General features: G+C 37.2%; 1 protein-coding gene across 1 annotated transcript; it reads right to left on the minus strand.

The window, feature by feature from the left end:
- Positions 1–2,662: 2,662 nt before the first annotated feature.
- Positions 2,663–11,966, minus strand: LOC140231540 (maleylacetoacetate isomerase-like). Its single transcript, XM_072311678.1, has 8 exons — positions 11,778–11,966; positions 10,896–10,947; positions 9,642–9,703; positions 8,571–8,651; positions 5,900–5,977; positions 5,166–5,213; positions 3,478–3,659; positions 2,663–2,933 (listed from the first exon to the last, which is right to left on the minus strand). The coding sequence occupies exons 1-8, from the start codon at positions 11,790–11,792 to the stop codon at positions 2,807–2,809; spliced, it is 645 nt and encodes a 214-aa protein (XP_072167779.1). The 5' UTR covers positions 11,793–11,966; the 3' UTR covers positions 2,663–2,806.
- Between the last annotated feature and the right edge of the window lie 3,402 nt (positions 11,967–15,368).

A 15,368-nucleotide genomic window follows, 5' to 3' on the forward strand; every position in this document is an offset into this window, starting at 1 on the left:
AGCAGGTCATTATACAGGTTAAAATGGGCAAATCGCCCTCCCTCCCCCCCCCCCCCCCTTCCCAGAATGCATTGCAAAGATTGTGAATCTTAGCAGAATCCAAAGATGTGGCACTACACTGAAAGGAACATATACTCTGACATAAGTTTGTAAATGGAAATCCAAAAAAAGGTCTGTGAGGGGAGAGTGCTTGCAGGGAGTGCTCTGAGATATTTCAGCTTGGCCTATTTTCTATACTCCTATTGACCTTTGCTTTCTTTCTCTCTCTTAAAAAAACCAAAAACAAAACGAACAAAACGATATATATACGTATATACATTGTATATGTTTCTCTATGTTGTAATGACCTCGAAGGTGTGCTCTTCTTTTAATACATGTCAATTTTTGCTGGATGCCTGTACCAAGATTAGACTGTAACACTATATGCGGCCATCAGCATGGACAAAAACAAAACATACTGTAATGATTTGACTTTGTGCAAGTCACCAACACAGAATTGAAAAGTACAGTAAACCTCAAAATACCACAAAACTAGATATTATGTCAGACCTTGAACTACAATTTGTTGTTAAACTGACATATGACAACAATAAATGCAATGTAACATTCTTGATTGCCTCCTGGTTTCAATTTGACTTCGCATTGGGCAATGAAATATGTTGAAGAAATCTATATAATATCTACATGTAATTTTAAAAGCTGCTCCTGCAAGCCAGTTCATTCAACAACTTTGATCCTAGCCACTCTCATTAAACTTGAGTGGAAACAAAGGGTACATAAAAGGACAAGTTCACCTTCATAAACATAAGGATTGAGAGAATACAACAATATTAGTAGAATACATCAGTGAAAGTTTGAGGAAAATTGGACAATCGATGCAAAAGTTATGAATTTAAAAAATTTCATATTTTCACTTTTTTCGCATATAAAAGAGCACATGACTTGCCTCTTTCTAAAGGCAATGGGAATAATATTACCCATAACATATGTCAGTAACGAGTCAAGGGAATATGTACTTTTTTCAAAAGATGAAATTTTGTGAAATTCTCTTTATATTTTCTTTATATTGTTGTACGCATGTGACATCATGCACTGCAGTGGTCTTCTCATCCAGCGGTGACTGCACAAAAACTTCAAAAATTCATAACTTTAGAACGGATTGTCCGATTTTCCTCAAACTTTCAATGATGTGTTCTACTAATATTGCTACATTCTCTCAATCCTTATGTTAATGAAGGTGAACTTGTCCTTTAATGTTATGTTACATTACAAGCACACAAATTACTTTTCTTTTTCTTTTTTTTTCTGATCTGACAAACAAATCAAGCTTGTAGTTGATTCCTTGTTCTGATTAGGTACTCTGTAGTATGATTTCACCGAGTCAACTTGATTATAATACAACATACACTTGGGAATTTACTAAATGCATGTAAGCTTATGGCTAAAATTGTTTTTCAGTATGAAAATGACATAACAGATTAAGTTCCAGTGATTACATTACACATTTCTACCATGATTACGCCACTTTCAATGAAATAGTAAAACCACACTTTATATCATAACCTTGAGGAAGTATCTACACACAGAATTTCATCATGTATCACAACAAAAATGTAAACATGGTAAAGTGAAGGCAGCATCACAGTGTCTACACAGTATGCAAATCTTCACTAGATTTCTCTGTTTGATATGAAATTAATGAAGAATAAGATGTATCCTTAGCATCATGCTATTGTGGTCTTGTAATAAAGAAGCAACCATGACTTCTAGGGGAAGAGGTTGTAGTTGTAATTCTTTGTCCAATTTTACTCTTTTTATCTAGGAAAACTTGAACAAAGTGTGACTGAAATGGGAACAACATTGTTTGCATAATTGGTACAATTGGGACTTCATGCATGAAACACACACACTGATGGGCTAAACAAGGTTTTGTTGACATATCTGATGGACTTAAATTTTAATATCTCCTAGAGCTGAAGTTAAAAAAAAAAATGTATCTCAGCAACCTCAGAACAAATTCATAACTAATCACATAACGAGGACAAGCAAGGTGACAAAGAAGAATGAAAGGGCCGCTGGATGGTATGAGAGAGAATCATGAGATCAAGTCAGCAAATAAAAATGAACTCATTTAACAGAGTTTGCGCTGGCGTGTTGATTATTCCTCAATCCAAACCGTACCTTTCAAACCATACAGAATGTGTTAACATCATTACAACAGAAATCAATAACCTCATCAGTTGCCATGTGTAGGTAGGTATGCATGCCTCGTGCTCTTGCTGTTGTGAAAAGTCATAACATTATTTGCCATCTAAATAGTACATGTCCACCTAACACAAACAAATAATTGCTCCAAAATTACCTTGATTCTGGAAGAACTGTATGCAGCAAAAGTCAGTTCAGCAGCATCTGTCAGTTTCAGTATACGGTGGAAAACTCAATACTAAAAGGTTCTCGAGACTGGTAACTTCTGTTCATTATATCAGCTACTTTGTCATATCATCTGCTATGAAAATCAATTAAAATAATGGAAATATGTTTCATCTGGACTGAAGAAGACTTTGTTTTGTCAAAAATTTGTAATCTTTCTTCACAGTGAGTTTTCGCTGTATCAAAAAAAAAAAAAAAAAAAAGGTGGAAACAAAGAGATCACTTGCAGATGTTGCTTCTACAGGTATTTCAGTCATATGTTCCTGATTTACACACCATTCAGCATCATTATGGAACTGGTCAGTACGACAACAGGTGTCATCTTCCTAGATAAGGCAGGAATCCTGTATGATATTGTCACACTGCACTGTGCTGTCTACTGTCTCAAATCTTCGGGGCAGTCAGGCTGGACATGTGGATGGCTGACCTTGAAGGCTTCCAGGGTGCTCAAGGCATCGTTGACTCTTGAAATGGTGGGGAACTCTTTCATGTCGACGTTAAACCTGCTATGCAAAAAGAAGGCAACCACCATGTCAGTGCAGGGCAATATTGTTTGGGTAATAATTGCTTTAATGTTATCTGCATAGGCAGCATCCCAAATATACAAAAACTTATCTCTATACAAGTGTATTAAGAAATAAAAAATTCAATATCACCAACAACCTTAAATCAATTGCAAAAGCATAATAAATACTGATAGTCTTATGACATGGAGAATGAGTGGCTTTTGTATCCCACTAGAGTAATTATGACTTGACAGTAATTACTTTCAGATTTACATAAAAGTGATGGTACAGTCAACCTAGCCTTTGTCAAATCCACAAGAATTGAAGAAAATCCTTCCACTTAAGTGAATTCTACCTTACATAATAGAATAATAATGTTTACATTTCTATCCGGTTTAGAATTCTTCTTTGACTAAGCCAATTTGATGAATTATGCGAGGTGCACTTAGGCAAGGTCGACTGCTATATATTGTTGTAATCACAGTCATAATTATTATCATCATCACCATCATTACTATATCGATCTGAAGCCGACACCCACCTGTTGGCATTGTAGACTTGAGGGACAAGGAAGAGGTCTGCCAGCGTCACCTCATCTCCCACACAGTACTTGCCAGACGTCGTCACCAGGATCTTCTCCAGGGCTTTGAAGCCGTTGGTGATGACTGTGTTGCCCAACTCCATCTTTCTCTCTGGCCCAACAAACTTGAGCATGCTGAGATTCTGCCAGGATGACAAAGAGACAGACTATTTTCGTCTCCTGTAACAGATCTCTCAAAATGCACCCCGCATCTCTAAGAATAGTTACCAGTACTGGCTCTCCCATTAGACATTAAAGGAGAAGTTCACCTTCATTAACATAAGGATTGAGAGAATGTAGCAATATTAGTAGAACACATCATTGAAAGTTTGAGGAAAATCGGACAATCCGTTCAAAAGTTATGAATTTGTGAAATTTTTGTGCAGTTACAGCTGGATGAGAAGACTACTGCAGTGTATGATGTCACATGCATACAACAATAGAAGGAAAATATAAAGGGAATTTCACAAAATTTCATCTTTTGAAAAAAGTACACATTCCCTTGACTCGTTACTGACATATGTTATGGGTAATATCATTCCCATTGCCTTTAGAAAGAGGCAAGTCAAGTGCTCTTTTATTATGCGAAAAAAGTGAAAATATGAAATTTTTTAAATTCATAACTTTTGCATCGAATGTCCAATTTTGAAAATATGTTGAATTTTCTTTACATTTTCTTTATACTGTTGTACTCATATGACATCACGAGCCTTAGTAGTCTCTTCATCCAGCGGTTCCAACACAAAAATTTTAAAAATTCCTAACTTTTGCATCGACTGTCCAATTTTCCTCAAACTTTCACTGATGTGTTCTACTAATATTGCTGCATTCTCTCAATCCTTATGTTTATGAAGGTGAACTTGTCCTTTAATAAGGTCTGTAAGTTTAAATAAGTGATCACTTGTTTGAGATGAGTTAAAATTGTCCAAGGGGGAGATGGTCAGGATGAGGGATGGGTAATGCTTCAAAATTATTTCCTTGAAGGTACTCTTCTGTACCTTCTACTTTGACTAGACTTGAAGTGTTTCCTAAAAGAAAACAGTGGCAGTGTCTTGATGACTATAGGCACACATTATTTTGTACATTGTATGTTAGAAAAATAAATTGTATGTTTGCAGTGTAGTTGTAAAAAATAAAGACATTTCTCTGTTGACAAATTATCATACATAAGGCGTTGTTTTCCTCTTCTGAAAAAAATCCTGAATATCAGTTTCATGCAGGCAACTTTTCCATTTTGACCTATCACAAACTGAGCGACAGATAGACTAGAAATGAGCCATAGCACATAAAAAACAACAACTACAAAACCCATAAAATGAAAGTGAAGAGATATAGTGAATTTGATTACAAATCCTGACAACGTCTTGCCTAGCAAATGGCAAAAGTTTGAGATAGCATGCACTAAACAAGCAAATAGGCAGCTTTTGACATGAAAATGTGCCTAAGTGAAATTCATCACCGATTACTAAATCAAACAAATCATTAATGTTTACTCAACAGTTGATAAGCGTCACAAGTAATGGTAGAAAGGTCTTGAACCCGATATTGTTGGCATGCATATGCATCCATGAATGCTGATCGCACTGTGATTAGCAAAGTGGTGCACCGAAGCTTATTGTGTTCGAATTCGAGAAACCTACACTGCGCACCTGAAGGGGCTGGATTCCGGCATTTATGATTTCAGCCAACCTGCGAGTCTGCAATATGAAACAAATAAGACAAAAATGAAAAAACATGCCCAAACTATCAAATGTCAACATAAACATAATTTGGTTCTTTAAGCAAAGTCCTGCATATCTTTGAATATGACTAAGTATCACACTATAAATTCATCCTAGTGTTCACCTTTTTATGTTCAATTCATCATAAAAAAAAAAAAAAAAATCCTAAATGCTCAGCATTATTGATGAGGTTTTTGTGCATGAACTGCACTTAGTTTACACTGTAAAACACATAAACACACACATTTTAAACCCCTATCAACTTTAAGTGAACAATCTCCCACTTCATCACCTCTAACATCTGGTCACAACCTTAGTTTCACAATGAAAAAAAAGAAGAAGAAGATATTAAATCTCATGTAATGAAGTACTGCGCCGAGTCCATGGTGGACTTATTCCAGAGCATAAGGTGTCGTGTATTTACTATGGGATTATTTTTTTTTCTCTTTGTCTACACTGCAAGCACTCTCAGAAATCAACCATGTTTGTACCAGTTCATTTACTGTTGTATGCTTGTTCATCAGAAGGAATATATATGTTGAAGACAGCACATACACCAAATGCCCACAACAGATCTCATGAAAATGACTCCCATGAATGGAAGAAACATAGAGACAACAAATTGGAGAAATTGGAGAAATTAAGGAAGAAAGTCAACATACCGAATACCTCTGAAGGGGATCTTTTGGTAGTATACTGACGCCATCTCGAGTTTCATCAAGGTATTCAATGATTGGCAGCTGAAAGAGGTATTTCATTCATAAAATAATGGCAATAATAACAGGCATATAATTTTAATTAAACCAGAATCAAAATCATAAGTAATAATGGCTATGGTATTTTAATAATGACTCTAGCATTGGTTCGGTTTCAATTCAAGCAAATCAGATCTGTGGAGATAGTAGTTTTCACAAAAGGGAGAAAATCATGTGGACCAGGCTTGAAAAATGAGTCATGTGTTTTTGACGCAGTTGCTCAAAACAATTGGCCATTTAGAAGAAATACGATGATCACTCACCAAAGAAACAACAACAAACAAACAAAAAGCAAAAAACAAAGTGTTTATACGCTAGCTGGGATAATACCAAAGGAGACCCCAAGCACTACTTTGATGCTCCATTAGTTTCAGATGTAACAAATTATTAATGATGATTTTGGTGTTTGTTTGTTCTTTGTTGTTGTTGTTGTTGGGTTTCCTCTTTTTTTTTTTTTTTGGGGGGGGGGGGGTTGATGCATAAAAAGAAAAAAACCTAACATCCACAATGTCATTTTTTTTTCTGTGGGTAACAGCGTAGTGCCATGACACTGTGACTCAATATGCAATGAATTCTCTGAATTTAAAAAACAAAAACAAAAACAAAAACTGGAAATCTGACTACATCCTAACATACCAACCCTCAAGAAGCGACATACTTACAAAATCACAAAGCTGTCACTTGCGTCACAATTTGAGTCACTATGAACTACAGGAAGTATACAGTGTAAAAAAAATTTGCTTACATGTCACAAGTCATAATATCCCCAACAAAAGAAAGAAAGGAAAAAAAAGAGAGTTGAATATAAAAGGGAATAATGATTTGAGCATAAATCTTGCTATTTTCATTTACAAACTCACTCTAGATTTGATACTCTGCAACTGATGAAAACGTGGGTATTGTAAAAATTTTACTATTTCATTCTTTGCAACTGATTGACAAATTGCCCTACATCGACGTAGATAAGCACTGAATTGATCAGTGTTTTAGTAGTAGCCATGATAAAAAATCATGGGCGTACATACTCGAGCAGGATTCGAACCCACGACCTCCTGATCACCGGACAGGCGTCATCTCCACTAGACCACCGAGCTTTCGCCCGACAGCAAGTGTTGGTTCTAATCCTTATAGCATGCAGCGGGTACTGCTTTGTTATTCAAATTTAAGAAATTCTTCCGTCGAGATGTTTTCATTGCAACTGATTGACAAATTGCCCTACATCGACGTAAATAAGCACTGAATTGATCAGTGTTTTAGTAGTAGCCATGATAAAAAATCATGGGCGTACATACTCGAGCAGGATTCGAACCCACGACCTCCTGATCACCGGACAGGCGTCATCTCCACTAGACCACCGAGCTTTCGCCCGACAGCAAGTGTTGGTTCTAATCCTTATAGCATGCAGCGGGTACTGCTTTGTTATTCAAATTTAAGAAATTCTTCCGTCGAGATGTTTTCATTGCAACTGATTGACAAATTGCCCTACATCGACGTAGATAAGCACTGAATTGATCAGTGTTTTAGTAGTAGCCATGATAAAAAATCATGGGCGTACATACTCGAGCAGGATTCGAACCCACGACCTCCTGATCACCGGACAGGCGTCATCTCCACTAGACAACCGAGCTTTCGCCCGACAGCAAGTGTTGGTTCTAATCCTTATAGCATGCAGCGGGTACTGCTTTGTTATTCAAATTTAAGAAATTCCGACTAGTCATCTAGTCATCTCCACTAGACCACCGGCTCGGTGGTCTAGTGGAGATGACGCCTGTCCGGTGATCAGGAGGTCGTGGGTTCGAATCCTGCTCGAGTATGTACGCCCATGATTTTTTATCATGGCTACTACTAAAACACTGATCAATTCAGTGCTTATCTACGTCGATGTAGGGCAGTTTGTCAATCAGTTGCAATGAAAACATCTCGACGGAAGAATTTCTTAAATTTGAATAACAAAGCAGTACCCGCTGCATGCTATAAGGATTAGAACCAACACTTGCTGTCGGCGAAAGCTCGGTGGTCTAGTGGAGATGACGCCTGTCCGGTGATCAGGAGGTCGTGGGTTCGAATCCTGCTCGAGTATGTACGCCCATGATTTTTTATCATGGCTACTACTAAAACACTGATCAATTCAGTGCTTATCTATGTCGATGTAGGGCAATTTGTCAATCAGTTGCAATGAAAACATCTCGACGGAAGAATTTCTTAAATTTGAATAACAAAGCAGTACCCGCTGCATGCTATAAGGATTAGAACCAACACTTGCTGTCGGGCGAAAGCTCGGTGGTCTAGTGGAGATGACGCCTGTCCGGTGATCAGGAGGTCGTGGGTTCGAATCCTGCTCGAGTATGTACGCCCATGATTTTTTATCATGGCTACTACTAAAACACTGATCAATTCAGTGCTTATCTACGTCGATGTAGGGCAATTTGTCAATCAGTTGCAATGAAAACATCTCGACGGAAGAATTTCTTAAATTTGAATATTTCATTCTTCAAATTCATTAAATTTCATTCTTGTTTTTCTAGAAATTAAACGGAATGGTAGCGTGGCATTATTTGAGTAAATAAGATATACTTACTGATTGGGTCATCAACACGCCATCTATCTGTAGAGATGGAACTTGTCCTTGTGGATTTATGGCTGTGTAAGCATCCGACAGCTATTTGGAATGAAACATAGTAATGAAATATTACTGAAAGGAGAAGATGATATCCCATTACATGTACCTAAAAACAGAAAAATACACCCCCCATAATGAAATTTTGTTACAACAATGTAAACATTCAGGTCCCCAAATTATCTACAGTACATGGTACATATCTTTATGTTGTTGTTTTTTTTTTAATTATACAGCATCAAGATTTTGATATGAGAAAAGAAAACTACTGATCCCTAAGATTTTGTTATACAAGGAGTTACCTGTATATCTTACATAAGCTAATCATCTTATAGTTGTTTTTTTCACTTGAAATTACAGGCAAACAGTCTGGGAATGATATTTCCATATTATGTGGTATAGTCAGCAATAAACAATGGACCAGCCTATAACCATGCAGGTGTAGACTTACCTTAATCATGACTTGCTGCATAATACACCTATGCAGCTCCTATGGTTGTACAACTACAAGCTTGGTAATACAGTGCACTTCCATTATAACAATGTCCTAAGGACTGGCAGTTTTCTTTAAATTGTTAACCCATGAAGGACAAATCCTGAGTATACTCAGGCCGAGTATACTCGGGCAAGTGTCTATGGGAAATGCGTGTTGGAGCAAAATCAGCTCATCTTCAACAGGTTAAAGGAAAGTTTGTTACAACCTAAGAGTAAAGTACACCAATGTATATACATGACAATCTTTAGACCCTAATTTCTACGTCATTGTAACCAGCATTTCATTTTAACCATGATCACTACAATACACAGGAGTGCACTGTAGAGTATGTAGCATTTTCCAATAAAGACGCAGAGTCCTCACAAAGTCTGTGAATGATTTGCATAGCTATGCTTTACAATAAGGGAATGGTTAGAATAATTCCACTGATTGGCCTGCCAGGCAAAATCTAAAGCAAAATGCATGACCCCATTATCGGAGCTAGATTTTAGCTTTCTCTGACATCCTACACGTGACCTTTGGGTCCACTTACAAACCTGATCAGTCTTCAGCAAGTTGACGGCTCGATATTCGTAGTCAATGCCTTTCAAAGCAAGAGCTGGAGATGGGGAAAGAGAGGCATCATTTTGATGAATTACTTGATTAAATCAAATTATGAAGATGCACTATTCTCACTGTTCACTTTGAAATATAGATAAATTAAATTTGCCTCCACAGATAAAATGTAATCATACTATTTTGAGGCTAGATAAAAGTACGCTTAACTTAAGTGTGTGACAGTGTGTGTGTGTGTGTGAGAGACTGTGTGTGTGTGTGTGTGTGTGTGTGAAGGAAAGCGAGAAAGAGAGGCAATAATGGACAGGGCACAGTCTGATGATTACTGTATATTATGCCATTTTTTTTTTAGTGAATTTCACAAGTTGGGTTCTATTAATATATTTTTTTTTAATTCTAATGACACAAACAAACACACACAAAAAAACATAGTCAATACGCGCAACATATTTCCATATAACTCATATACATACAAACATGCAATTGAAGGGCTTATTCAAACTCATTTACCAACACAATGGATACAAGTTTACATGATACATTGTGTCATGAATTCTCTTGTAGACATCCCATCCAACAGCCTACCTCCAAATTCCAGAATTCACAGAGGCTACTCCGAGATGATCCACACACATGTATGCACCCTCTTCTATTTTATCAGAGAAGATTTATACTGGATACTACAAGACTATGGAACAGCCTACCTGATCAGACCATCAAGTGCACCTCTGGCTCTACTCTAATGTGCAACATCTCCAGCTCAGTTAGAGGGCAGGAATGTGTGTTTTTTTTTCCTGCTCATGTTTTAATTAGCACTTTACATTCTTATGCCCTTACAGCTGTTTAAAGTACTGTGATAGGCCACATATTTAGGGAGCCTAATTTTTCGCGAATGGGGACTTCCCCCCAATTTTGTGAGCGGTCAAATTCGCGACTGTGGAGGACAGTACGTACTGAACAGAGAAGCGTATGCATATACATCACATTCACATCAGAATCAGAGTTAATATTTTCATCACATGTCTATTTAAATTTGCAAATAGCATCTGATTCTTGAAAATAAAAACCTCGCATTATTATTCGGCATATACAGTATACTAGCTGTACATGCCTGCACCTCACACCGCTGCACCATTACCAGCTGCTGCACAACCCATGACGGGCTGTACTTTACCAAAAGAAGAGGACACAGACATGACACACTGACAACTTCATCACCCATTGCTTCACCTCACCTGCACGAACTCTCCATGAGCACGAACTCCTGAAGTACGAGTGAAGGATGGGCTGCAGATATTAATGAGTGAAGACAAAGAGTTGAGTCAGACACTCCTGATCCTAGGGATAGGCTATGTCAAGGAAGTAAAACTAAAAGCACATCACTCACTTAGTCAATCACAGTAATCTCGACCTTTTTTTTTTCCTACACAGAATCGTATTGTATATTTTAAAGGCCTAGTATTAACAGAATGTACTGTACTGTAGTTCTAGGACCTACATTTGACTATTAATTGTTTTGTGAAGTGATATGATACAAGACAGTGAGAGGGCAAATACTATGTAAATTTAAACCTCTACCGGTATTCTAATTGTTGTTGGTTCAGCCAACTTCAGTTCAGCCTCAGGTGGGTTACCGAGCCCCGAGCCGAGGCCACATCGAGGGCGGGGGTCCTACTCCTAGTATTCCTATGGTAGTAGGTGGAAATATGGCTAACAATAACAAATAAGAATAACAACCCCTTGGCCTTGGTAAAAATCCAGACAAGAATAGTAGAAACCTGAGGCTAAGGTACATCAGACAAGACATGAACTTTAGAGCTTGTTCGCTCGGCACGATCAGTGAACATGGTGAATGCACATTTGTACAGTCGGTAGAGTCTAAAAAAGTAGGCCTAGGCTACTGGGAGTAATGTACAGTTTTATGTAGACGTCGAGACAGTCGGGGGTCATAGTCATAGACTCATACGTAGAATAGCCCGACCAGACGCTAACTACATGTATGTACAGCGCAGCGGCGACTGGGCTGTGTATAGTTAATTCATACACTACCGAAGAAGAGGTAGCATAGAACGGTATACATTCTTACGTGTGTTTTTAAGGATCGAAGATTTACTAACCTTTGACGAAGCCATGACTGGTGACGTTGATATCCTCTTGATTTTCTGTTACTGTGGGCAGGTAAGAAATATTTGTTTCTAGCGTACAGTAACGGCTGTTGCCCGGCTTTTTGTACAGTTGCTGTGTCGATCGTCGGGCTACTACTGCTGCATGCTCAACAACAAGATTTAGCTGGCCCCTGTGCAATAGTGGTGATGCCTGGGAACGTCCACTTCCACACACGTCTAGTACTTATGCACGTGTGTGATTCATCCAAAGAGATTTTCCCCATTCATCTCTGCACTGTGGTTTTGTGAAAGAGTGCCCTCTTTCGACTGTTTGCTGTAGTCCTCCTTCGACTGCTAACGGGTGTTCTTCCTCGCGTGCGATTAGCAGGTTTCGTTTTTACTATACGCTGTCGATCGGGTCTAGATTTATTCCAGTCTGATCTGTCAAACTATAGGAAAACATTTACACAAATTAGGTCCTATGTGATGATTTACAAACAGTGATCTGATTAAGAACGTATCCGAGGAAATTGTGTTGAACTTGTGTAGGGATGCCCTTACATAAGAAAGTAAGTTTGAATATATCAGCCCTCACCAGAAAATGCAAAAAGAAAGAAGAAGAGGAAGAAGAAGAAGAAGAAGAAGAAGAAGAAGAAAAAGAAAAAGAAAAGTGAGATACATGTTCACAAACTTCCCAGAAATAATGTAAATAATGTGCGTTTACACCTTGACTTGTACCATACATGACTATAATTGATACAGCAGATTATATTTGGCATATCGTTATGCAAAATCAACACAATATTCATGCACCTATTTGGTTCAGAGTCTCAATTTTTATTCTTCAGACCAAAGTCTGTTCATTAGATCAATGATTTTCTTTCATCATTAACTCATTTAAAGTCACATGCCTCCGATAATATTTTCCCTGGGATTATTTGGGACTGGTATACCATTGGTGATTGTTACTCAATATTCTCAAAGATTCGAAAAAAAAAAGTTAATGAAAAATACGAAATATTTTCCTGATTGGAGGCCTATATTTCAATAATGTAATAATATAGGCCTAGCAATTTGATTTATGTTAAAAACTATATGCCTACTCCTAGTTTATAATTATGACTCGGATGTATTGTGAAATATTAGGTAAACTGTTTATGCTATATTAATGGTGACAAGTGCTGTCGTACGCTGCCTTGGTATATTTTTCAGATTTGTGTATTTTCATATTAAACTCCTTATTTTGTCAATGACATTTGCACCATTGACACAAATTAAAGGTACAGTTAACCATTCTTTAGGCATGTTAGGAGCAGTGATTAAAAATGTTTGAGACATAACACTTTTGATGCATTTGTAGGTCAGTTAAATCACAAAACATCCTAGGCATGTTAAAAAATTGCAATAAGGCCTAAAACATAGGGAGATATCACTATCCTTCTCAATAAATCATAACTGTATATGGATTAGTCAAGAAACTATATTACCAATTCAAGATATAATCTGCTTCCAAACAGGAATTTTTATGCAACAGTATTTATTTGGTGCATTACCAGCCCCCTTACAACTATGTTTTCATCTCAACAGCAGTATTCATTCTTATAATACAAGAAACCAACAAAATTTTCATCCTCCCCTCTACCGAACCGAATTAGCCAAGTCAACAATTTTTTACCAAGGTCCCATTTTGTGGAATATTTTACCAAAGGAACTGAAAAACTGCAAATCATTACAGCAGTTCAGAAACAATTTTAGACGCACTTTCTGTATGTAATAGCAACATGGTTTTGTATATTCTGCCAGTATTTTACTCTTTTCTTTTTTTCCTTCTTCATCCTGCTTTGATTGTGAACCATTTGTGTCCATAATATTTTGTACCTATATATTGTAAGTTGAGAAAGTCTTGTATTTACTTTGGGGCCTATTCCCAACAAGCCTGAAAGGCTTTACTTGGTCTCCCACAATGAATATGTTTATACTATGACTTGAAATGTAATGATTGTTGTTTTTAATGTGGAATAAATGAAATGAAATGAAATGAAACATTTCTATTACAGCTATTGTTCACATTTTGTATATTAAACAACACTTAACATTAATTGTACTGATTGAAATTTTTACATTTGTTGTTTCTATCCCTAACTCATACTTTAAAACTATTTTAAAGCACTAAAGCTGGGTTTTTGTTTCTTCTGTAAATGGTAAATTATGCCTTAAGTAAACCTAAACAATCACAACAGATTTTCTGGGTATTCGAGGAATAGCTTTATAGTTCAAAAGATAACTGAAAACTCTTGTTCTCTCATATCAACACTTGAGAAAGAGCGAATCGTTCGAAAATTAGTATGCCGAAATAAACTGTTGGTGAATACAGCATGAACTTGGTTTCAGTTTTATGATGATAATTATCACACTATAAACACGTAGACAACTTTATATTCAAATCCAACTTTTACTCTAAGTCCCATGGAATTGAAGTAATATGTCATAACAAATTGACATGAATCTCTACTGAAAAGGGGTTGTTCGTGCGTTTGTCATTTCTACCAAATGGCGCCTCAAACGAGGGAGAAGCCGCCATCAACCATCAACGAAGTCTTTGGTCGACCTGATGGCTACGGGAGTGAGCACAAACACTGTGTTCCTTCAATTGCGTCCTTTCAGGATGTCAGTGAAAGAAGCTGCAGGGAGTGAACTTGACGTATTGTATGAGACATTGACCGTGCATCACAAAACCCACAAAAAGTCGCAAGCACTGATTTTGTGTTAGGACTGAAAATAAGTCATTGTGTCAGCCCAGCCAATTTTGAGTTTTTCATATTTTCTGAAAAAGCAGGTCTTCTTCTACATTATACTGAAGTTTGGGGTCATAAAACAAACAGGAAATTGTGTTTTTTAGCAGTTTTTCTTGAACACTTCGTGGTTGAATAGTGTGATTAAGTGTGTCTTATAGCGTCCTCTTTTCATTTCTTAAAAACCCTGCCCACACTCTTCACTTTCAACTCTAAAAACTTTAGAAAGAATGTTGCTACTGTTTTGTATATAGTGGGCATTTATCATCTACAGAATGTGTTAATTAAGCACTTTAATTTCAGCTTAATCCCATCATTGTTGTTGCTCCTATGGTTTACATCCTGTCTTTAGTTCCATTCATCGCACAGCTAGCACAGCTTGGTAAAAGCGTTTGAATAGACCCTGTACTTTAAAGCTTCTTTTCTCAGTTTACACTTTCCAGAGTGTGCTTCCAGAGTGTGCTATAATATTAAGATAGGTTAGGAGAGTCCATTTGAATTGAATTATACATCATTAAATTTACAGCTTAAAGTCTGCTCTTTTAGAAACTGCATGTCTGGCAACTTTTTGTTGGTTTTGTGGTCGAAGGACAAGAGAGCTGCGTGATAGATTTAGAAAAAAACACCTTGAAAAGATCATCGAATGGGATTGCTGTCTTGTCCACAAAGCTGGAGAGGTCATGCACCTATACAACAGGCATCTTATTACCTTGGACAATATTCACAACGAAACTGCATACGCTTCTTCGGCCCACCAAAGACAATGGGGAAGAAAACACATCAGAGATTTGTCAAAAGTCGCGAAAGAGAA

This window comes from Diadema setosum, chromosome 1, assembly GCF_964275005.1.
Source record: "Diadema setosum chromosome 1, eeDiaSeto1, whole genome shotgun sequence".
NCBI lineage: Eukaryota > Metazoa > Echinodermata > Echinoidea > Diadematoida > Diadematidae > Diadema > Diadema setosum.